This window comes from Hippocampus comes, unplaced genomic scaffold, assembly GCF_001891065.2.
Source record: "Hippocampus comes isolate QL1 unplaced genomic scaffold, H_comes_QL1_v1.1 scaffold76, whole genome shotgun sequence".
Classification (NCBI taxonomy): Eukaryota; Metazoa; Chordata; class Actinopteri; order Syngnathiformes; family Syngnathidae; genus Hippocampus; species Hippocampus comes.
Window position 1 is genome coordinate 3,464,683 of NW_017805277.1, and position 24,661 is coordinate 3,489,343.

General features: G+C 41.2%; 2 protein-coding genes across 3 annotated transcripts; one reads left to right on the forward strand and one right to left on the reverse strand.

Annotated features, from left to right (window-relative positions):
• Window positions 1-1,024: 1,024 nt before the first annotated feature.
• memo1 (mediator of cell motility 1) lies at window positions 1,025-10,078 on the reverse strand. Of its 2 annotated transcripts, XM_019870663.1 has the most exons (10): window positions 7,956-8,131; window positions 6,640-6,655; window positions 6,422-6,503; window positions 6,267-6,335; window positions 5,406-5,518; window positions 5,082-5,193; window positions 4,824-4,966; window positions 4,649-4,725; window positions 4,381-4,485; window positions 1,025-3,393 (listed from the first exon to the last, which is right to left on the reverse strand). In XM_019870663.1, exons 1-10 carry the CDS (start codon window positions 8,097-8,099, stop codon window positions 3,262-3,264), a joined length of 993 nt encoding a protein of 330 aa, XP_019726222.1. In that variant the 5' UTR covers window positions 8,100-8,131; the 3' UTR covers window positions 1,025-3,261. The 2 variants fall into 2 exon arrangements, with proteins under 2 accessions (XP_019726222.1, XP_019726223.1); XM_019870664.1 differs by lacking the exons at window positions 6,640-6,655; window positions 7,956-8,131 and adding an exon at window positions 9,610-10,078.
• Window positions 10,079-11,602: 1,524 nt separating this feature from the next.
• On the forward strand, window positions 11,603-16,008 carry spast (spastin). Its single transcript, XM_019870697.1, has 16 exons — window positions 11,603-11,988; window positions 12,074-12,157; window positions 12,225-12,308; window positions 12,558-12,724; window positions 12,855-12,967; window positions 13,044-13,137; window positions 13,213-13,287; window positions 13,433-13,504; window positions 13,609-13,684; window positions 13,783-13,874; window positions 13,987-14,066; window positions 14,147-14,189; window positions 14,269-14,348; window positions 14,435-14,505; window positions 14,994-15,034; window positions 15,116-16,008. Exons 1-16 carry the CDS (start codon window positions 11,871-11,873, stop codon window positions 15,239-15,241), a joined length of 1,416 nt encoding a protein of 471 aa, XP_019726256.1. The 5' UTR covers window positions 11,603-11,870; the 3' UTR covers window positions 15,242-16,008.
• The last annotated feature ends 8,653 nt before the right edge of the window (window positions 16,009-24,661 follow it).

Sequence of the window (24,661 nt, forward strand, 5' to 3'; positions counted from 1 at the left end):
GGAAAAGCAACCAATGTACAGCCAGTCATAATCAATGTCATAGACTACAGGACATACTGCGGTAGTAAATGCTCACCTAAATCTTCAGTTTAAAAAAAAAGGACGAACTGCGAAGAGCGTATAAGCGTCGTAAAGACAACATCGCCTGGGTCGTAAATGACTTAACGGCTCTCAAATCCAGGGAGCCAATCAGCGATTTTAGACAGAAACTCCCAAAACAAGAGTTAAATAATTCCTAAGAAATTGAGCTTGTCGAATCGTATAAATGCCTTGGCAGTTGTACTGTGTTGAATGATTGTATGTTAAAAGTTTGACTTGGAGCAAAGATACGCTGGTCAAGCACCGTCGACGCAGCATTCGTTTATTGCGCAAGCTTAACTCCTTTTCACTGTGATACTGTGTCAATATGATCAGGCTTTTATGAAAAGCCTTTCAACCTTTTCTGTCGGGTCAATGCGCCGTCAAAGCCCAAACCTGCCTTAACGGCATTGTCAACGTATTCTCCAAGATAATTGGGGTCAGGCAGAGACAAAAAGATAAAATTAAATTAAAAGAAAGGACTTCGCAACCTTTGTGGGGATAAGCGGATCAGAAAATGGATGGTGGATGAATAAAGGTGTGTGTCCGATCAGAATAACATTGGCTCTGAAGTCAACTCATTATCGTTAACCTGCTCAACACTAGTACCTCTCCTTTTAAATGAACACCCTTTGCTTTGGTATTTCGTATAAAAAAAACTTTCAGCTTTATATGATTTGATTGTATTGCTTATTTCATTCATTTTTTCTCATCAGTGTAGATAGCTTCAAAATGTAACATGTACAAACATTAGATCCTAAACTATTTATCTGTACTTTTTACATGCAGGTGTAACACAATGATTTGAAAAATGCTTCATAAGTGTCATGGTGTCAAGAGAATTTCGTCAGTAATGCCCATGTTGTTAATTAAAACATAAGTACCAATGACACAACTGCATATTTTGCAGAAATGAGTGGAATATAAGGAAAGACAAGACAACAGATTTGCTTTTCAGTACATTTTACTTGCTTTGTAACATAAATCCTTTGCCTCATCTGAAGAATCTCTTGCGATGCTTTGCCAGTGGAACCTGAGATCAAAAAAACTCCTTTTAAGGAGTAGTATATTTTTGGAAAATGATGTGTATAAGTTGTTGTGTTCTCAGCAAAAATAAAACACAAAAAAAATCTAAAATACAAAGATCATTTTAAATCAAAAGAACAGTGTTGAGGTTCAGAATTTTGTCTCACTACAGGAAATAGGCGAGGTGGGGGCGGGGGGGGGGGGACCCCCACTCCCTGCTGGAGAAAGCAGATGCGAAATCAGTGGGTGCCACTTGAGACGGGGAAAGGTCACACACATTGCAGGCCGGAGGTGACTTTTGTGGGCACCATGTAAGGGAGGATCGTTGTGGGGCGAGACACATGGCGAAAAATTGTGCAGTATTAACACTTTTGAAATAAGACTATTTGTGAGATTATACTTTAAATGTGTTTGTACAACATTGATAAAAGGCACAATAACACAAGTGTGTCATGCTTTACTGGTTTGAGATCAACACCAGGCCAAGTGACTGATGGGTGATTCAACTTTCAGTCTGTGCCCAAAACAAAATTTTGGAGTATTTTCTCTTCACTCTTATGGTGTTGAGGACAACAAACGTTGAGATGACTGCATCATGTACAGTGCTTGACATAAAGAGTTCAAGCCCAACAAAATTTTAGGGACACCGAGAAGGTCCTTTAAGTATCAGTATGTTCTACTACTGTATACTAAAAAATACTCAATAAATGTTGGTCATTGATTGAAAATGTGACTTGTCATTTTGCACACACAAAACATGTATTTTCTTCCCCCATACTGTTTTCAAAATGCGTACACACCAAATTACAATTTCAGATGGGAAAAATGTCCAATTCATAACAATTTAACCATAGCTGACTAATCGTCATCAAATTCTGGAACTTGTTTTTGTGTTTATTGAGAAATGGAAAAGTTTACCTTTCAAAGAGGGGTGAAAGTACTCATTTATGTTAAGCATTTTGGGAAACATCCAGACGAGAACCCCCCCGGTCTAAAATTATCATCTTCAAATGCAGGATGATGGAAACCGTGTGCTGCCTGAAATATGTTGCAATTTGTCTATGCTACCATGAAAATTAATCGACTGCAGGCATTCAGTTTCTGTATGCACTTAACACCCTCATTATGGAGCACATTTCATTTGGCGGATGTAAAGGTCAGAACTGCTAATTTCCAACTACAGCAAAGCATTATGGCTTTGTGCAGCTCCCAAAAAAAAGGTGGGGGGGGGGGCAGGGGGGCTTAAATACCATCCATTGTTAAATTCAAAGATTCCTAATTTGTAAGTATGACAGGGAAAAGTTACAACATATTGTTGGAACTTTATTGCACCACTAGTTTGCTGGATAAATTATATTGATGACTAAAAAGCATCTACGACAACACTGCTTGTGTCCAAATGCACACAGTACTCAGATAATAGCACAACTCCTAAAACAAGCTAAGGGATAAATACGATTAAAAATAAAAGTGATTAAAATGTGTTTAGGTAATGAAAGCTATAACTGTTTTTGGTTTTGTAAAGCAGGGGGTTAGTGAACACAACTGAATGCAGCCCTTTTGTTAAAAACGCCAACGTACTATGTTGAGTAATCTATGAAACTGATGTCATTGTTACATGTTGTTTGAGGCAGCCATAAAAACGATTCTCTAACTTCCATCCTGTATCGTCTCTATTTTTGATTTCCATGATGATCTGCAGGTTTATTTTCATTCCTTTTCTGAGGAAGATTACATGAGCACAAACCACCATGTGTCCACCGTAGATTGCTTATCACATCTCAAAATCCATGGAACGACGATGCCCCTTGCAAGAGTCCAAATAAGATCCCCACGTAACTTCAAACCAAAATAATATTCAACCCTAACCGCTTCTATCAACTTTTCCACTGACCTATCCGTCTCAAATTTTCACTTTCAACCGAAATATTCCACCTAAAGTTCTGAGACTGACTGAGAGGAAAGTGGAAAAAGACAGGAGAGCTGGGAGGGTGACGTGGCTCGGTCCTTCCTGCAAATAGAAGGCATTGTTTTGGGGATGGGGTTGGGGATTGTCAGGGGACTAAGGTGGGTGGGGAGCATGTATAGGTCAGGTTATGGCAAGAGATAATAAATGGCAGGGCTGCGATGCTGCAGTGACCCCTGCGATCGTCGACCTCAATGAACGATGAGAGCCCCCGCTGCATAACTCACGGAGCTGTCCTGCCAGTTTCTACACTCACTCGACTGAGCGTAGTTCAGAAAACTGAAGTTCATGTCTATACCGCTTTTTCTCAGCTCAGCTACAGCCTGAAAGACATCGAAACACACAACACGAACTGATCACTTGCGCGCAAACACGCTCTAAAAGATTGTCTTCTCAAGGCATGTTTTCTTGGATGTTAATTGTTGACCGTTTGTAAAACTCCATAAAATGGCTCAACTTTCATAAAGTAGTAACAATAATACATTTCAGTTTGCTTTTAGTATCCACCCTTTTTTCCCCACAATCATATGCAAACTTCACACAGAAATGTCAAAACTGGGGTTTGAACACCAAACCTGAGAAGTGTGAGACAGACGTGCTCACCACTTTGTAACCATGCTGCCCAATTTCGCCATGAGATTACAACCCAATGAAATGTTGACGTCACAGCTGCCCAAGACTGAAAAGGCATGAGAATTACTAAGGCAATGATGGATGTACTTGTATGTTACATGTTCTCCCAATGCTTGTGTTGGTTTCCTACACGGACTCCAGCTTCCTCCCACATTGCCCAAAAACGCCTCTTTCATTGGGTGAAGACACTAACCAGCCCCTAGATGTGATTGGGAATGGTTGTTTGTCGAAAAGTGTGTGCCCTACGATTGACTGGTGACCAATTCAGAGTGTGCACCACTTCCATGCTTCTGCAAGGAATACACGAGTATAAAGAAGTTCTTTAACACAAAACTAAATTTGTAATGCTTGAGTTATTGTTTGCCATGATTATAGCACTGTGATAGACAAACTACTTGTCGAGCTCCCGTGTCACTTTAGAGGTGACTGGGTGCAACGGTTTTGATGAATGGCAGATGACTGCATAATGCAGTGAATTGTGCTGAACATTCAGTCAGAGAACTTTTGGGTAAAAACTATCAGTCTATTAACTTCGGGGCGCTGCCATTATTTAACACCAGCAACCGAGCAGCTAAAATACGGAATACCTAAAATGCAATTGAATTAAATGAATTACAAAAAAAAAACCAAAAAAAAAACATGTATTGCCTGATATAAATGTTTGATTTTGTACTCACGTTTAGTAGCACTCCAATCGGGTGACGCCCACAGATGGTATTGTGATACTTTTTCAAGTAGTTGGTGAACGACATGGGATCCAACTGTTCTATAATGCCCATTCCCTTTAAACAACAAACAGGTAACAAACAATGATCTTGGATGATCTTCATCCAATGGTAAACATGCTCAATATTGTACTAGGTGGTTATGAGATGTCTTCTATTCTGGAAAACAAATATTTATTTGAACAACTTTGAACACATTTGAAAGGCTGACATTGTTTACCATTTTGTCAAGATGTTCAATTGACCTGTAAATTTCCCCTTGAGATTCATCGTAGTACGTGTATCGGAACCGCTGACCTATAAAAAAAAGAATCAAGTCAACCTTTTGAAAAGCTCTGACAGCCCAAACGCATATGTGCGTGTCATTTTCACTACTTGTGTTGATCAGCACTGACCCCAGTGGCAGAAGTCGGATGAAATAATGAAAAGGTTGGTAGGGTCTGCCAGGTACTTGCTGAGCAGCTTCCCGTACTCTTGTTCCTTGGACTCGCTCAGAGCGCCTACAAGCACGGGCACGATGCTGAACTCATCTTTGTGGCTGAGAAGAATTGAAATCTGTCAGTCAAGTCACTCAAACAAATCATCACAATTGCATCTATTGAACCTTGTAGTTTAACTCCAGCCTAAAACTTGTGTCATCAAACATGGATTACCTTTCCATGGCTTTCGCAGTATAAGGCAAGTGCATTTCAATACTGTGCTCGTCTTCGTCCGTCTGCATGCTCATCCTCTCAAACAACCCTGTTTTCCAGAGGTCAGTATAAACTGGAAAGCCAAAGTTAATTATAATTAGTTCTTTTTTTCGGGGGGGGGGGTAAAAATGCTGAGATGAAGAAAGGCTCAAATATCTGAGATAGTCAAAAAAGCTAAAATAGACATTTTCACAAAAGTTGCCTTCATTTGTTCTAATCATTCCACACAATGGAGGAAGAAGTAAAGAAATCCTAAAAAGAAAACAAGGTTTTAAGAACGAATACCCTTCTGGTCGATTCTCAGGTCATACAGAGGTGTTCTATAGACGTCTGCTGATGATAGGGCACAGCGGGACAGGGGCACGTGGTGAGAGGGTCCTAAAATGAACACCCTACGACTGAAGGTAACAGACATTGTGTCACTCCACGGTACCAGATGGTCAAACATTTTTGTTATAAGGTTGGAAAAACTAAACACTTCATGCATGACTTGATGTAAAGGCTCAGCATGTTGAACGAGTGTCCAAGTGCCTCACAAGTCCAACGTTCAGCAAACATCAAGTAGGGCATTTTGTTGTGTTTATGTTCCAGTACTGATAAAGTTATAAATGTGCATTCACATTTGTATGACTATAGAGAATGTTCATATGTTCCTTGAAAACTGCCTGTATCGGGGGGTCCTCTGTTTATCGCAGTCGTGGCATACGATGATTCAAAGTTATTGAACTGCATGCAATGGACTAGTTTGCACAGCGGCTTTCGGCACAAAAAGGTAAGCTCAGTTGCCATCGCACTTACTGTTTTTCATACATTTACTGTATGTATGCATTTACTACATGGTCATTTCCTTTGCTTTTGTTGTTTACTCAAGACATCTAGGTTTCAGATCAATATGAGACAAAAGTTCAGAAGTACAGCTTTTATTTCATCCGCTCTCGAGTTCCCCTCTAATGCAAACGTCACAGAAGGCAAGAGCTGAGATTTGAATCCTGAACTTTAGAACCATGCAGTAGACACCCCACCCACAACAGCACTGCGCTGCTAAGGTGAACTAGCACCCTTGGACAGCATTTGACCTAAGAGGTTGTGCTGTACTTTTTAAAAAAAAAAAAAAAAGACTCTTCTTCAATGAAGTATGAGACTTACGTAACAGAAGGGTCAACCTGCTTGTAGGCATGCGCGGCACAAGCACCACAGTAGGTATACCCTGCATGCCTGCAAAAAAAACAAAAACGCAACACACAAATGAGATGTCTTAGATGCCCAGATAATATTTGTCTTCAGTTTTTCAATGTGATTACGGAGCTATGATGGCTCTGGCGGGTTTGATTGAGGACTGTGCTTGGGACAGCCAGCTTTCTAGTTGTGCATTCAGCTGGGCTCCTGAAAAGAGAGAAGTAAAAGACCAATCAACATTAGATGGCAACTTTTTATTATATTACTTCAACTCAGAATACTTTAAAATTGCTACTACATTGTATACATCCATCCAACCATCCCTTTCAAAAGAGATCAGAACCTCCAGAAAGTTGGACCTTTGTTGATGAAAGACGAAGTTCAAACTCAGGAAGCTTCTGCCACGTTTTCCCTCCTGTAGTAATGTTGGTGCAAATACCAATCAAATGCAAGATGACATGAATATTATATATTATACCATCACAATTTATCCATCCATCCATTTTCTATATCGCTTGTCCAAATTAGGGTCGTGAGTGAGCAGGTGCACTTGCTAACTCCACAAAAAAAAAAAAAAAAAAGGCCAGAACATGAGAACTGTGAGGCAGATGTGCTGACAACTAATGAACCGTACTGCAAGCTTATGAGATCCAATTCAAAGGCTACTTTGAGAAACGACTTTAAAATGCTCACCGTTAATTGACAGTGTGAAAGTAAGATTAATTCAAAATGTTTCATATTGTGTTTACTATGGGTGTGAATGAAAACCAATTTAAATCGGAAAATCAGTTTTGGTTTAACAGAATCGAATCATTTTATTTCAAAATGTACCGTTCTTGAATCGTAGAGCACCCCGTGTATTTAGATTCATATTGAATCATCTTTCATGAGAGTTGCACATCGGGTGTAAATGTTTCCTGTTGCTGATTTTTTGGCTCTTTGAATTTAATTAACTTGGATAGTTTGGGTTTTGAAGAGCTTGCACATATCAATAAAAGCTACTGACGCAACATAATTGAATCGAATCGTAATCCCGCTGAATCGAATCTTTCCACTTGAGGATGCGCCATCCTTGACTCGCATTGTACCATATGTATGAGAGATGTATCCAATCTTCCTGACTGCAAAGATGCACATCCCTGGCGGTTATAATTTACAGTGGTATGGAACTGCACTGCAATAGACTGGGAGGCGTTTTTAATATTTAAGCCTCTCATGTAGCTTAGATTTAATAAAAATCTGAAAAAGTTGAGTTATAATGTTTTAATTTGTTTTCTAAGGTGTGCTTAAACTGTAGGGTGTACAAAGGAAATATACATTCAAGCTCAAACAACAACGCTGTGGTTGCATTAATTCTGGGCAGGGTAATGATGCAGGTTTTCTATTCAAGCACAGGACACGACATATAGGGCAAACAAACTGGCTATCATTACAATGCAGACAGAGAGGCTTAAAGGGATAACAGATTGGCTGCTGAAATGGGGGGGGTGAACGTTGATGCTCAATGCTGTTGCCCTACCTAGTTGTCAGTCAGCAGGGACTGTTTTAACGGCAGAACTAAAGAATTCCAGTGTCACACACAGACAAGAGAGGCCACAAGACTGGCATGCATTTTCATGTCATACAGAGTTGCTGCCATGATGTTTTATTCAGGATAACCTTTGTTGATGAAAGACGAAGTTCAAACTCAGGAAGCTTCTGCCACGTTTTCCCTCCTGTAGTAATGTTGGTGCAAATACCAATCAAATGCAAGATGACATGAATATTATATATTATACCATCACAATTTATCCATCCATCCATTTTCTATATCGCTTGTCCAAATTAGGGTCGTGAGTGAGCAGGGCCACTTGCTAACTCCACAAAAAAAAAAAAAAAAAGGCCAGAACATGAGAACTGTGAGGCAGATGTGCTGACAACTAATGAACCGTACTGCAAGCTTATGAGATCCAATTCAAAGGCTACTTTGAGAAACGACTTTAAAATGCTCACCGTTAATTGACAGTGTGAAAGTAAGATTAATTCAAAATGTTTCATATTGTGTTTACTATGGGTGTGAATGAAAACCAATTTAAATCGGAAAATCAGTTTTGGTTTAACAGAATCGAATCATTTTATTTCAAAATGTACCGTTCTTGAATCGTAGAGCACCCCGTGTATTTAGATTCATATTGAATCATCTTTCATGAGAGTTGCACATCGGGTGTAAATGTTTCCTGTTGCTGATTTTTTGGCTCTTTGAATTTAATTAACTTGGATAGTTTGGGTTTTGAAGAGCTTGCACATATCAATAAAAGCTACTGACGCAACATAATTGAATCGAATCGTAATCCCGCTGAATCGAATCTTTCCACTTGAGGATGCGCCATCCTTGACTCGCATTGTACCATATGTATGAGAGATGTATCCAATCTTCCTGACTGCAAAGATGCACATCCCTGGCGGTTATAATTTACAGTGGTATGGAACTGCACTGCAATAGACTGGGAGGCGTTTTTAATATTTAAGCCTCTCATGTAGCTTAGATTTAATAAAAATCTGAAAAAGTTGAGTTATAATGTTTTAATTTGTTTTATAAGGTGTGCTTAAACTGTAGGGTGTACAAAGGAAATATACATTCAAGCTCAAACAACAACGCTGTGGTTGCATTAATTCTGGGCAGGGTAATGATGCAGGTTTTCTATTCAAGCACAGGACACGACATATAGGGCAAACAAACTGGCTATCATTACAATGCAGACAGAGAGGCTTAAAGGGATAACAGATTGGCTGCTGAAATGGGGGGGGTGAACGTTGATGCTCAATGCTGTTGCCCTACCTAGTTGTCAGTCAGCAGGGACTGTTTTAACGGCAGAACTAAAGAATTCCAGTGTCACACACAGACAAGAGAGGCCACAAGACTGGCATGCATTTTCATGTCATACAGAGTTGCTGCCATGATGTTTTATTCAGGATAAGCAAGATCTGTCACACCGTCTTTTTTTTTTTTTTGCTTTGACTGTCGGAAAATGTTGAACTGTATATAAGTTTCTTATTAAACACGAACGCGAGTAAACAGCAGAAATTATAGAATGACAAATAGCGAGCAAGACAAGCGATTGCTAACTGTTAGCCGTCTTATCTCCATCAGCTGAATTGCAAACCAAACGTTAGCTCGCGTTGTCTAAAGCTCTTGAATCGATTTTATGGGGTTGCTGTCACCGGATACAAAATAAAATGCTAACTAAGCCACAGCATACGCTGCAGAGATAAAAAGACAAAAGGCAGCTATCACACGGGGTGCTAACACGGCCGGTGCTGTGTCGACAATTACCCGAAGCAGAGTACCAGCTCCCGGCGTGACTTGCTTCTCTGCACACCACTCGGTTGGACATCTTGGTTCCAAAGCCGCCTATTTTGGTGTAGTTAAATCTTGTCACTCGGTTAAAATCTGATTGTAAGCCAGTGTCAGCAAACACGTCTGGGAATTGGTGGCAGTGGCTAACTTGTTCGTAGAGAAGAGACAAAGAACAGTTGGGACGAGGGAAACAGTCGGCTGGGAGGCTAAAGTGTTCCGTCAGCTGCTTGTCGTTGGCCGGTTGGTCGAGAGGCAGTTTCAGGGGGAACCTACGTTCAGTCAAGCAGCTCAAACTACAAAGTACAAAAATTGCAACACAGCGGGCGCAATCAGAGAGGAGACGAGACTTTCAGTTAGTTGTCACGGTCTAAAAGTGAGGAAAATGTTCGTTTGATTAGCAAGTCAGCCAAGGGGCGTCGCCCAAGTGGTCCTAGTGACGACTTTCACCAACTGTGATTGGTTGAGGCACTTTATAGACAATGTTATGCTCTCGTAGGAGAAACAGGCGGAGCCTCGGACGTGACGTAAAATGCTGCGAACCCGTTGTCTTCGTTATTTTTTCATGTATCCACAATCATATGTATGTATGTATGTATGTATGTATGTATGTATGTATGTATGTATGTATGTATGTATGTATGTATGTATGTATCAGTGGCGGATGCTGGTCTGTCAAGGAGGGGAAGCTCAATTTCGGCCTACATCATGAAATGTGTCTGTTTATTTATACGTGAATTCTACTCTCCATTCCTTTTCAAGAAAATGATCTGTGACCCTGTGGTGATATAAGTCAGTCTGTGAACACAAGCAACTACAATAAAACCCACCAGAAATAAAAGATTAATTTGTCGCTAGTCGTTTTCAACAAAGAGAGTGTCGCTAAAATGATTACAGTAGAAGAAGCCTCCAGGTCAACTCAGAACAGAATGAGAATTGAAAAATGCTCCCACTGATGCCTACACCAAAAGATCGGTGATTGGCTCATTTCGCTCTCAATCAGAAAGAGATTCAGCCTCAGACAGATCATCCAATCATCATGCAGAAAATCTCAGCGTCCGGGTGGGCCGATACACGCCCACTGTCCGTAGACTCCCAGAGACGCCGAGCGTCCGACGGTCGGGACAAAACCAGCATTTATCCAATGACTCGTCTCGTTTCAATGCATTGGGACAACCTACTCAGAACTCTCGAGACGCCCAACTTCCGCGCTGCAGACGCTCAGCTTCCACACTGTTTAAAACACAGTGAAGCTGCAGGAATGAATGAGAAGAGAGTTGCATCGTAACCAGTAATAAGAAAATGATTCGGAACAAAAGTTGAGCGCGTTTTAGCCAATATTTAGTCAATGACATGTCTACACAATTGTATATGTACACACATATATTTGATCACTTACTTTTTGACATTTCAGGGGAAGATGAGCTTCCCTTGCAGTCTTGGAACAATCGCCTCTGGTATGTATCAATGTCTTTTTATTTCTCTATCCTTTTTCGAACTCTTTTAAAATTCAGTAAACATCTCAGTCTTTCATCTTAACATCTCAGTCTTTCATCTTAATGCTGTACACATTTTTATTGTTCAGTCGGGAATAAAGCCCACACAAAAAATATGTTGTGTTCAGTCCAGTCTTTCCAAAGACCCGGCTAAGCATTATTTAAATCAATTGTTTATTTGTTCCATTTTGTGTAAAATACTGTATTACACACTCAGTAAATTTAATGTTCACATTTGTAAGAGAGTATATAATTTGACACCTGGTGCATTCTGAGTGCATTAAACACAATGAGAGAACACAATGATGTAAACCGAAACCAATAATTAAGAATTGTTATCACATAAATCAGTTATGCTCATACAATACAAGTGCTTCGTCTTTATCATCCGTGTGTGCCGTACTGTATTTCCGACTGAAGTCTTGCTATTATTTTGAAAGTGTACACGGAAGTAGCTCTCCATTTGCTGCTCGGCAGCCGTAAGTGAGCCGGGGTTGTATCCGAAAGCGGAAGTTCGGGATCGCTTTCGGAAAAACATTTTGCGCAAACCGTGGCATAACCCACTGATAAACAAGAATACAGAATTTTCGAAATAATTTTCAGATGATATATTGTATATATATTGATACCGCTGTGTTTTAAAAGCCATCGATCCGACTTTGCTATTGTGTTTTTGTCCAACTTTATCGCATCATGCCAAATAATATGCTAAAGTCTGAACTGTAGAATCGCAACAAGGTAGTGATGTCGGTAAAAACGGACACGGGTAAAGGCACAGATAGCGGTGAAGTGGTTAAAAACTATCACAAGCAAGCGTTTGAGTATATATCCAAAGCACTGAGGATTGACGAAGATGATACAGGTATGTTTGCAGTGTTCGTGGGTTCATACTTGGTTACTCGGTGCGGTCCTATGACAGCTTTGGAAGAACTCTTGTGTGGTGGCAGGAGAGAAGGAGGAGGCTCTGCAGTGGTACAAGAGGGGGATTGTTGAGCTTGAAAACGGCATCGCGGTAACGATCACAGGACAAGGTAGGAGCCGAGCAATCAGGACAGTGCAGGACTCCCTTGCTTTTATGCTAAGACTCTTTGTCAACAGGAGAGCAGTACGAGCGGGCCAAGAGACTTCAGGATAAAATGATCACCAACCTCACCATGGCTAAAGACAGACTTGCTCTTTTAGGTAGGAGACAGTCTGATTATGTCCCATATATTTCCCCATGGGAACATTTGCCTTACAGTTAATGAGGTTTTGGTTCAAATAACGCCCTCTGCCTTTCTGTGTGGACCGTGCATGTTCTCCCTTTTCACTAGTCACCAGTTAATGGTTTTCGAACAAATTTGTTGGGGTCTCGTTTATTCTGCACACAGTTTGTTTGGGATGTTTGTTTTTTTTAATTGTTGATGATCATTATTGTTGCTGTTTGTACAGAGGCCACATTGGCTTCAAAAGGCAGCATTCAACCACAGAACGCTTCAGGTAATGCTCAGAAACAAACAAAACCTCCTCCTAAAAGTCAGCCTGCGGTTCGAGGGGTGTTCAAAAACTCTAGGCCCTCCACAGCAGGAAGACCACCTTATAGAACCCCTGATTTTAAGGTAAATCACCTTCATAATCATGTGTCTTATTATCATGGTGGGTGAAATGTTTGTGTGTGTGTGTGTGTGTGTGTGTGTGTGTGTCTGTGTGTGTGTCTGTGTGTGTGTCTGTCTGTGTGTTGTTGCTCAGGTCACACCACAAGTGGGAAGACCTTCAAAGCAGCCCCAGAAGAGGGAATTGAAAAATTTTAAAAATGTGGACAGCAAACTGGCAAACATGATCCTGAATGAAATTGTAGACACGTAAGTTGAAATAATTTACTTTTTGGGAAAAGACTCTGTGCAGTAATGTTTCCATGTTTTTATGTGCTCATTTCAGTGGCGCATCTGTCACCTTTAATGATATTGCAGGCCAGGATTTGGCCAAACAAGCACTCCAGGAGATTGTCATTCTTCCTGCCTTAAGACCGGAGGTAAACATCAAAAGATGTGTCACGGTCACCGAAACATGTGCCACATTTCATGATTTGTCAATTTTCCCTGTTTAGCTCTTCACTGGCTTGAGAGCTCCAGCTCGAGGTTTGCTCTTATTTGGCCCACCAGGAAATGGGAAAACCATGCTGGTGAGTGACTGATTTCACATCAATCTCAATATTTTTTCCACGCGGAGGGAAGCATGGATGTGCTTGACTCCACAACACCAAAACACACATTTGTTGTTTTTAAATTGTCAGTAATTGATTCACAGCTTTTGTTTTCTCTTACCAGGCCAAAGCAGTTGCAGCCGAGTCCAACAGCACTTTCTTCAACATGAGCGCAGCTAGTTTGACGTCGAAATATGTAAACACAGTCAATTTGTTCATGCGATCATTCTCCTTTGTACATTTTTCTCTATTGTATATTTACCATGATATGTTCACCATTCCACTGTGATGTTTCTCCAGGTGGGAGAGAGCGAGAAGCTTGTCCGCGCATTGTTTGCAGCTGCTCGGGAATTACAACCTTCTGTCATCTTTATTGGTTTGTGTTGCACACTTGGATTGTAAATTTACACCCAATTTAGACCCCTTTATCTTGACATTTGAGCAGCCTTGTTCTGGTTTTGCATCCACGTTTAGATGAAGTTGACAGTTTGCTTTGTGAGAGGCGGGAGGGAGAACAGGAGTTCTCACGTCGTTTGAAAACAGAGTTCCTCATTGAGTTTGATGGGGTAAGTGGGATGTGTTTTTAGGCCATTGAAAGTGGAATAAGAGGCACACTGGGATTTAGTCAACATTATCTCTGCGTCCTTATTGTCACTTTGGTGTGTTTTTGTGGGTCAGGTGCAATCCGGAGGAGATGACCGGGTACTTGTCATGGGAGCCACCAACAGACCTCAGGAGCTAGATGAAGCAGTTTTAAGGTACAGTACCGCATTTATTTTTTGTGAGCTACTGTTGTTTTTGTTCAGATCATCAAATTGTTCTTTGATATATCCTACAGGCGCTTTGCAAAAAGAGTCTACGTAGCATTGCCCGATGAGAAGGTATTTGCCGTTCCCACCAAAAATCTTTTTTGGGGTTTTTTTGTATCAACCTTTAAATGTTGACATTATATTTTGTCAGACAAGAGCCACACTTATGCAACATCTTTTAGCAAAGCATGGGAGTCCGCTGAGCAAGAATGAGTTGAGCTGGCTTGCAAAGTGAGTTTCTCATGTTTAGCACATCCATATTCACTACTTTGCTCCCCAGTTTTATGTTAATCACATCACCCTTTCTGTATTGATAGAGCAACTGCAGGATATTCCGGAAGTGATCTGACATCCTTGGCTAAAGATGCTGCACTTGGGCCGATTAGAGGTAAGAAACCTTTCAATTGATAAATGATCACATTTTATCCCAGAGCTAAAAGTCAGAATAAATATTTGTTTAGAATGTTAAATCACAAAGGTAACGCACAGATTGTGTCTTAGAAACAGATAGTTAACAAGAGGGTAGTCAGCTCAAACACAGATTACTTGTAATAAGAATACATGTTTGAAATGCTCAGTCATTTACAAATAAGCATAGGTCGGGGTTCATGATCACATTTGTGGTTCACTCATCCCACAGTTAAGAAGCCGCGTTTGTGAACACACATTCAAATTGAATTAAGGGTGCGGTGTGATGCAGTCTCCCAAAACAGCATGAGTGGGTATAATTGAAATGAATGCTTGTATGAGGAAAAAAACTATTTTTGTCCTTTTTTTAGAACAAATATAGGTAACATTCTTTTTTAGTGTCTTGAATCATATATATTATCATCTAGTTAATCTACAGTACACATGTGAAATTCTTCTCACACACAGAATTGGGACCAGACCAAGTTCGCCACATGGCTGCGAGTCAGGTTAGTTCATGCAATCAAAGATGTTCCTTCTACTTATTAATATAGAGGTTAACCTCCAAAATGTCCTCCGCACATTCACAGATGCGCAACATCAAGGTGAAAGACTTTGAAGATTCCCTGAAGCGCATCAAGCCCAGCGTTAGCCCAGCAACTCTCAATATGTACACCCAATGGAATAAGGACTTTGGCGACACAACTGCATTTTGAATTTAGTTCATTTGTATATTAAAATGATCATTTGGGAAAAAAATGTGCATAGTTACACGACAATACTAACAGTTGAGCTCTCTTGGTAAACCTTTCCTTGTATTTGACTGGAAGCAACATTTGCATTGCCTGTTTCACAGGGAAATTTTGTTGATGCAATTTTCTATGACCCCATGTGTTATTTGATTAATAGATTCCACAGCACTGGTTTTGTATTTTATTTATTCTCAAGAATGTCCTGAAAATTCCTCATTATTTTCCAACCACATGAGGGCAGTAATGTTCTGAAGCCCAATTACAGAACACCAGCATAGTGGTTTGCTTCCATGAAATATATGGCATAAGTGCTCCCCACAAATGCCAAAGTGGAGCAATTTGGGAAAAAAACAGTTCCAGGCTGTTATTTTGGCAGAAAATAACGTTTTTCTTTTTTTTTTTTTTAATTCGATGCAATGATGTAGAAAGATCATACATGTTGCACTGTTTAAGATTTTCTTCTGAATGACACTTTTTCCAATGAGTTATCACATTTCAGTAACTTGCATAAAAATGCCTCCAGCCACACACATTTTAGCATTAAAATCTCAACGATTACATTACTTTCTCAATCTGAGCTTCAGTATCGCACTGAGCTTGCTTCAGATATGTCTGGAGCTCCTCGACGATTCTTCTCGGTGGTCTTGCTGCATCTGGAATCAACACATTTTACAAGTAGCCACAGATGAGTGGAATGCAGTGAAACTGAAAATAAAGATCCTCCTCTGCAATGTCGGCCATCACGTTGAGGAATTAAGTGTCAAGAGTGCCGTGTGTTCATGCACATACATGTAAGAGTGAATATTTTTGAAGAACTGATTGCAGTTGTGATAAGTGAAGCTACGCGCCTCTCTGGTCGAAACCTCATGACAAGCCAAAAAGCTAACAACCAGTTTGCAGATGAAGGTGCTCGTTTGCTCGTTAACTCTTGTGTAATTGTTTACTGGGATGTAGTAAATGTGTGTGGTCAGAGAACTTTATTTTAGTGCTACTTTCCCCCCTCCTAAAACTTAAACCAAATGTGACGTGATTCACACAGGCCTTCCTGTGGTCAAGCCGTGGCGTTACCTGTGGTTCATGTGGTCCAGCAGCTGCATCATCTTCTCTGCGGATGTTTACTCAAAGTGCAAAATGCAAACATTTATTTTCGCTGATTGATTTAGCGCCACACTGCTATCCCCAAATTCGTATTTGACTCGACTGAAGCTTGTCAAATGAATGCGGGAATAAACTCTGGACCATTTTTGTTTTTAAACATGTCATGACTGAAAAACTTCTTTCAGAGGATTTAGTCATCACTTTTTCGTGTTTTCTCTTCACGGAGAGCATCCTGCTAAGCAAACACTTGGTCTGTAAGACAGGCAAGGTGAATGAGCTCATGATGTTTTCCACCACGTCTCCATAAACAACACATGGACGTACAGGTCGGGCTCAAGCTTGTGGCCCCAAACATTCCTGCAAAGAATTGATGCACAAATAAGCTGCATTTATGCAGCCAGTGTGACCTGACAAATAATAATAATAATAATAATAATACATTACATTTATAAGCGCCTTTCAAAACACTCAAGGACACTTTACAATCAAAACAAGAACAATAAAACCACAGATAAAATTATAAATAATAAAAGGAGAGATGAATTTAAACTGAATTTAGCGACTCGAAATGATGTTTGTGGTACACTAATAGGTTTAAAACTCTCTCAACAAATTAATGAATTCTGTGACGGTCTCGTGGTTTGATTACCTGATTTGACCACATGCAGGCAGCGTGAGTTGATTTCTTAATCAGTGAGTGTGCATGTGAATGACTGTCTACGTGTGTCCTGGTAGACAACATGGGTGGTTCGTACAACTATACATTCTATTTTATCTTCCCAACATAATTCAGTGAATGCACACATTTTATAACCTTGACCTTAAATAGGCTTGTGTATAATTTAATTATACATTTCTTTCTTATCTTCCTCTTCACTTCCTCTGGTCCATGTTTAGCGTGGTGCACACCATGTTACCAAACACCACAGAGGCCATTTATAATCCTTTTCAACAGGCTGACTGACCAATAACAAGTTTGAAAATACTTGTGATGCCAGTTAGGGGACACACCTTGGTTGTCATTTTGGTTAATTGTAAATCTTTTTGGAGGAGTACCATCATTTTCGTCCAAGTCTGTTTCATTAGTGGGTTTTTAAAAATAATTCTGTTAAACCACAATTCAAAAGCAAATGTCTGAATTTCAATGAAAAAAAGCCTCAAACTATACTTTTGTCCATATGTCTTTGGGGTGACTGACAGCCTCCCTTCATGGTTGCGTGTCAGAGGCTTCCGCTTCCACGGTGGCTCATTGACGCTTTGACCACAACATCCACTTGAGGGAAAACAGAATAGGTGATCACTTGATACCACCAAGTGAAAGAGCCCACCCTGTAGACAGTAGAATAATAGTCATCACAGCAAGAACCCTTCTCTGCTTGAGCAAACAGTCTGGGAGTGTTTCTTCAAGTGGCTCCTTAGGAATGATATACGGTTGGGAGGGTTTCGTTGAAATGTGTTGCACGTGTGTCACTTCAACACTTCAACTGGAGGGATTATTTTTGTGTGTGTAGGTATTAATTAGGGTGGAAAAATATGCCCTTGAAGTTGCACAAAAATGTGGAGGTCAAACAATCATCACTCTTGATGTCATAAAAGATTTGAACAATTTTCTGGGGCTTCAGCTCACTGGGAAATATGAACTCCACATGGTTATTTGGCATTTTCTTCAGATGTTTTATCATGAATTGGACCGTAATTGTATGCTTGAAATCGAATGGTGGGATGATGTGTTGTTGTTCTGGCCGCATGGTACAACTGATCAATATAAAAGAAGGGAAACTGAGCTGCGCTTTTCCTCACAGAAAAGCAAGACAGCAGAGTTGCACAACGCCACTCCACTCAACTCATCTTTATTGATATAGTGCTTTCACAAATTAATTGGTCATTCTTTACAATAAAATGCAAGTGTAAGAAACTTCCATCCTCCCCTTCAGCATGGTTGAGTATACAGTAGTTTGTGTTTGTACACTTGTGTAATAGTAAACAATATTCAAATCTTGCTTCAAACATTACCTAGTTTAAGGCAGCGATTTGATATTGGAACCAATTAGGTTGATTATAATTGATCCTTATGAATTAATTAATTTATTTTGTTTTTATTAGAACGAATTAGGAGTCGACCAAGCGTGGTGTTGTTCAAATCCTGGCTCGGGCCCTCCCGTGTGCAATTTACATGTTATATAATTTTCAAAAACATGCATGTTAGGCTATTTGAAGACACTAAATTGTCCATCAGTGTGAATGGTTGTTTGTCCATCAAGTCTCTGATCCACTTTATCCTCACACGGTTTGCCGGGGGATGCTGGAGCCTATCCCAGCCGTCTTCGGGAAGTAGGCGAGGGACACCGTGAATCGGTTGCCAACCAATCGCAGGGCGCACTGAGACGAACAACCATCCCGGCTCACACTCACACCAAGGGACAATTTAGAGTGTTCAATCAGCCTGCCATGCATGTTTTTGGAATGTGGGAGGAAACCGGAGTACCCGGAGAAAACCCAAGCAGGCACGGGGAGAACATGCAAACTCCACACAGGGAGGACGGAGCTGGGATCGAACCCACAACCTCTGTCTGCACTGTGAGGTCGACGCGCTAACTGTTTGTCTATATGTGCAATGTAATTTGTTGTTGACTAAGAAAATGAATAGCTGGATGATAGTCGACCATCACCAACAGTGGAGGATTTTGGACGCAATATTAACCAGCCATTAAGTGTCGCTAATGGATTCTTGGCAAATAGGCATGAAATACTTCAATATACCTGAATTGCCAGGAGAGATTTCTTACATTCCGGGGCACTTCCATCACCATGAGTTGAAAGATGTGATTCAGTCTGAGCACAGTGAAGGGCCTTCAGGACTACCATGTATCCACTTTCCACTACTGGCTGCTACTGTTCCCGCTGGCTGCACACCTAATATGACCGCTCATTTACCTTGCGACTGTTATTGTTCGGTCTCATGGGAGCATGGAGCCCAACCCTAATCGTGTATCCAGTGGCAACATCTGTCTGGTATGAGCACATTTATTTTTCTTACTCTGTTTATTTAGGGTATGCTCAAATCGGTGGGCGTGTGAGAGTGGAAAAATTGAGTGTTAGTATACAGATATGTACACATGAGCAGTCCTGTCTTAAGAGGGTTAAATCTGAGCTCTTTTAAACATGACACAGTTTTGATGTAATTTTGTTTCCATAAAACTGAAATGATTGCTACATGTGCATGATCATTACATCGTCCCCTGAAAAACTGCAGTTCAAAACCAACATGTTGTGGTTTGTATCTGTTGTCATTCTATGTCAAATAACCCGCAGAGACAAGCTCAGCGTGTTTCCTTTTCATTTTTGCCAAGCCAAGCCAGCTCTCAGCGCTGATATTGATGTTTTCATCCGAATGTCTGCATGAAAACAAATAAAACAAAATGTCCTGCATTGTTGAACTCCGTGTTTAATTAATACAATCATCATCAAAAAGAAAATTAAACAGTCCTACAGTCTTCATTAACACAGCAAGGCTTACTCACTTGTTTCAAATCCAAGAATGCCGCATTGGCAGTGCCACCCTACCGTATGATACGATGAACCAGAAGAGTGACAGCAATACACGAATGTATTCATATGAAAAACTATTTTGGATTGTTATATTTGTTTTATTTTGAACTGGAAACCTTGAGGGTTTGTTTTATCTAAAGTCACAGCACATTACTGTAATCCATAGGGGGCAGATTGTATGAGTGTAAAAGGGCTGTTGTTGTACATCTTGGTGCTTACTGGACTCCACTGAGGATTTCGATTGGGACTTTATCCAAATTCTTTTGGAAAGAATGTATAATTTGTTGCCATTTCTTGGAGTGGACGCGAGATAAGTATAGGCATTTTCTCTGCTGTCAAAACCACAAAGCTGCAAAATGCGGGGACGCAAGTATCAAACTCGCTGTCGTGCCTCCACATGCCTTGCTAAACCATAATCTTGGTAATGTCGGAGAGATCATGTGGAAGCCAAGTCATCGCAAGCGTTGACCTTTTGAGTCGAATCACATTTGTGCAAACAGGGACTGTCTTCATTCTGAGAGGATCTTATTTGTAAGCATACTCTCCTTTCCGTATGACGCTGAAGATCGACATTTCAAATTGGTCAGAGGTGGACATGTTAAGACTAGGCCTTGATACTAAGGGGAGTGGGGCACAGTCATGTTGTGCTGCGGGCTACCTTGCAGTGAATTCCTTCAGCTCATGTGCAGCCAAGACGCTCCATGAAAAGTGTAAGCGCTGCAAGGACTGAGCTCTCGCCATTATGTTCCCCTTTGTATGATCTACCTGCTGTATTTCCATCCTCGTTCATGTAAGGACAAACTCTACCTCTGACCTCAGTCAGGTTAAATGTTCAGCAATCATACAATTAGGGCATTCCCGTGGCTCCATAAATAAACATGCAGAAGTAAAAGGAAACGAGTGCCTTGCCATCTAATCGTGATCGTGTGACTACAAATAAAAGGCAGTGATTTAACTCAGCAAGTTGGAGGTGATGATGAACTTCAACTGCACTTTGTGAACTCTTGAAGTGAGAGGGGCGGCCCTCGTTAGACTTTTACAGCTTGCAGATCACTGAAAGGTGTTGACATGTACTCAAATGAGCTCACACACCACCAGAGTCATTAGGATTTTATTGTCAAGAGAGCATAAACATGTCATAGCCGGGATTCCCTGGTCTGTTTGCAATTTTGCTATACTGTTATATACACAATATACACGTTAAAGCTCACGCCCGTTTTATTTGCACAGGATGTGGTGCAGCTTCTACTTATGAGATTGTGTATATCTGTTTGGCAAGTATTGAGAGAGTCAAGCAAATCTCACATTCCTGCCTTGGCATTGGGGTTAGGCCTGAAAGGACTGAGGCGGTTTTCAGGCTTAGGGCCTTGCAGATCTGAACATGTTGGCATACTCTGGTGTATCAGCCTGACATATGAAATGAGATTTACACCTACCATACATCACATAGAAGTAAAAACATGCATACAGTACATACATACGTGCATAGATAAATGCATATATGCATACATACATGATTTTGTAATGCGGGAGGAAGATGCAAGTGCCCGGAGAAAACTGACACAAGCACAGAGAAAACACGCAAACTCTGCAATGAAAGGTCCAAACCGAGGTTCAGTGCTGGAACCTCTGACCGCGGGGCAGATATGTGAACCATGGTTCACTGTCAAGCCCTATGTGGAATTTTTGGAGTAAAAAATTGTCCGGAGGCTTCTTAGGGATTTTGAAGGGGCCACATACACGTAAAGGTCTAAAGGGCGGTGAAGTGTTGGCTTCTTAAATAGGTGCAAATATGTCTCATGGGTCAACACTTGCAGTCAGGATGTCATCTTTGTATATACGTTATTTAAGCGAGGGAGTAGCCCTCTAAGCACCCATCGCACACGGGTCAGCCTAACGACCCCACTGGGACGCCAGGTCAGCTGAGGTGTTGTTGATGGGGTCAGGGATTTTAAAATGAATTTGAAATGCTTGCGTGATGTGACTTTGAACCCGACGGGAAGGGTCATGCATGGTGAATCTTTCGCACCGCAGACAGAGGCAGCCTTGTGTCACAACACATTATTTTGAGCGACAGTGATCACAAGAACGCGGAGGTCACAAGGTGCGTTCAGGCTAACGCAGCTGTAGAAGAGCGAGGCCACTAATCTCCTCAATCCACAGACGGTCTGAGAAGAGGATCCAGGGGACAGCGTCACTTCATAAACCTTTCGTTATTAGCAGCTAGGGGAGCATTCATGTTGCTGCATGCAAAAGAACCGCATCTGAGCAAGACGTGTTTTAATCACAGAATTCCATTTCCGCATGGAACTACTGCCATATTTTTGTGAAATATCCCCTTGTGTCAAGAGCCATGTGCAGACCTCTGGGGAAAAGTTTAATTAGACTTCCTTACATAATTAAGCTACTTAAGCAAATATACGGAAGAGAAATTTTCAAACTTGGCCAAATAAATGTTTGGATGTGGTTTTGGGCCACAGAAGCAACCCACCTCACCTCTTGGTCTCCACACATGCATGAGACAAGCTTAACAATTGCCCTTTTCTTTCCTACGAGTGGAGCTAAATACAAATTTATCACTGTGTACAACTCAGTAATTTTCAGACAACAGTGTAGAGCCTTTTGTCTCAGATAAAATCAAAAACACAAAGGGCCTGATTTTTTCCCTGGAAAAACTGTCACATCTCCATATTTGTGGCAGGGCAAGTCCAGTTGTGACCGTGTTTGGGAATTTAGCAGACCGTGTGGCGTCTTATCACACACAGACGCACAATCAAGTGTAGAAGGCGGTCTCCAAGTGACCGCTCCACAAAGGCCAACTTTACATCATTCGCAAGCAAGTAGAGATCTTCTTTCGGTTCCTTTTAAATGTACTCTATGCGTAACGATCTCCGGCATGTAGATGCTGGAGATTGTCACGCATAGAATCGACCGCATGCCTCTCTGCGCTGAATTCAACAGATTGAGGGGAGCCGTTTCCATTGAATGGCAAACAAGTCGGCTGCGTTCCCTCTCACAACGACGCAAACGCCCCCCTCTACCTACGCCCGTCAGGGAAATACCAAAAGAAAGAAAACTCCACCCATGCACAGTTAGACTGTACTTTACATGAGACTTGCGTGGGCACAAAAATAAGGCCCAAAGTGCTTCTTTCCTGCCCGCAATTTCCATCAACTTAGTCTGCCAGCAAGAATACAGTACAGCACTCACAGATGTCAAATAATTGAACGTGAAAGCAGCGGCCTTGACCTTTGGTGGCAAGTGAAAAACAATCGTCTGTTTGTACTTCAAGCTGAGTCACTGCCTAAACTGTGAGTCTGAGACGTGGAAGCGGAGTTTTAAAGGAGGTGAAGAGCTCTCGGGGTGCATATCATGTTCAGTGCAATATCCTGATTGCATCAACTGCAAGGCATTTGGGGAGAAACCTTGTCCAGGTGAAGCACTACTGTAACACGAGCGACAAAAATGCAATGACGGCGCCAATCATCCAAATTTGACACAACTCCTCAGAGACTCGGGTTCTCTGGGGAGTTGAGGACATGCCAGGGGCAGGAAGTTGTGGTTTTTAGCTTTTTGTTTTTGGACGTTTTCCATCCTCACCTATAGGCCAGCTGAATGTCCCTTTCAATTAGCCCAGCACACCCGCAGAACCCTGTGGGGAAGGAAGAATTACCGCTAATATGGCACCATTTCTAAGCAGTTTTCCCTCTTGTTCATCATCACATTTTCCTCAAGGGCACAAGCGCAAATGCGAGTGGAATTGATGTTTTGATCACCAGTAGTTTTGTTACTCATACCTTGTTCATAATCACTTTCTTTGAAACCAATGGAAAGTCCAAATCTGGATAAAAATGCAGGTTGTTTTCTTTATTGTTCAGAATACATCATGTATATCTTTTTTTAATCTGTGTGCCAATTGAACTGTTCCCCGCACATCAACATCCAAACGGTGTCTGTCCGTTCTCAATGTCAGACTTCATGACATCAATCGCCATGATCCAGGAAGAAGCTTGCTTAATAACAGACTTAGTTCTACGGCTTCACAATTTTCCCGATTCTGAGAGGATTTCATTTTCTCTTTCTGCCAGTGGACTATGGGACCGTTACTGTTGCCTCAGATTGCAAATGTAGATTTCCATTTGCTTGCCTCATTCTCTACGAACCAGAAGGCAGCCTAACAAACCAGCAATCCTCAAGTGTGCATCTGGGAATTTTTGCTGATTGACAAAACAGCCCTAGAATTCACAAATAAATGTTGTGGTCCGATCATCACCCTCAGCGAACTAGGAAATGGCCTGCATTTGTACTAATAGATGGACAAACAAACACTTTGTCACTTTTGTTTTGAGAGTTCTGTCTCAGTGGAGATCTCCACCTCATTGAGTGCCATTCCATTTTGTTGCTGTGAAAGACATGAAATGACACCTTCCTAATATGGTACAAGGGCCAAGCCCAAATTGACAGACAGGCCACTGTGTGGAGGCTCGGAACAAGCACTCTCTGTATTGGAGCAGCCTCGTTTGGAGACAAGGATAAAAAACGTGTGTGGACCTTTTCAAGGAGATTCTGTATTGGTCTCTCGAGCGAGCCTATGTCCCAGTGTGAAGAGGGACTTTGTTGCCCTTTCACAGTTTGCACCCCATGAACACACCTTCATAATAGTATCTATGTCTGTGACTTTCCATTTGGAAAACTGAGTTTTTGACGTCACATGCCGGCCTTAGGGGGACAAAGTAA

Coding starts and splice junctions, on each gene's coding strand:
- memo1 (XM_019870663.1), bottom strand. CDS start 8,099: ATGGATGGATGGATAAATTGTGATGGTATAATATATAATATTCATGTC. Junction 5,519..6,266: donor CAGGTTGACCCTTCTGTTAC/GTAAGTCTCATA, acceptor TGTTACCTTCAG/TCGTAGGGTGTTCATTTTAG. Junction 4,486..4,648: donor TTGAACATCTTGACAAAATG/GTAAACAATGTC, acceptor TGTTGTTTAAAG/GGAATGGGCATTATAGAACA.
- spast (XM_019870697.1), top strand. CDS start 11,871: ATGTCGGTAAAAACGGACACGGGTAAAGGCACAGATAGCGGTGAAGTG. Junction 13,288..13,432: donor GAAATGGGAAAACCATGCTG/GTGAGTGACTGA, acceptor TTCTCTTACCAG/GCCAAAGCAGTTGCAGCCGA. Junction 14,349..14,434: donor GAGTTGAGCTGGCTTGCAAA/GTGAGTTTCTCA, acceptor CTGTATTGATAG/AGCAACTGCAGGATATTCCG.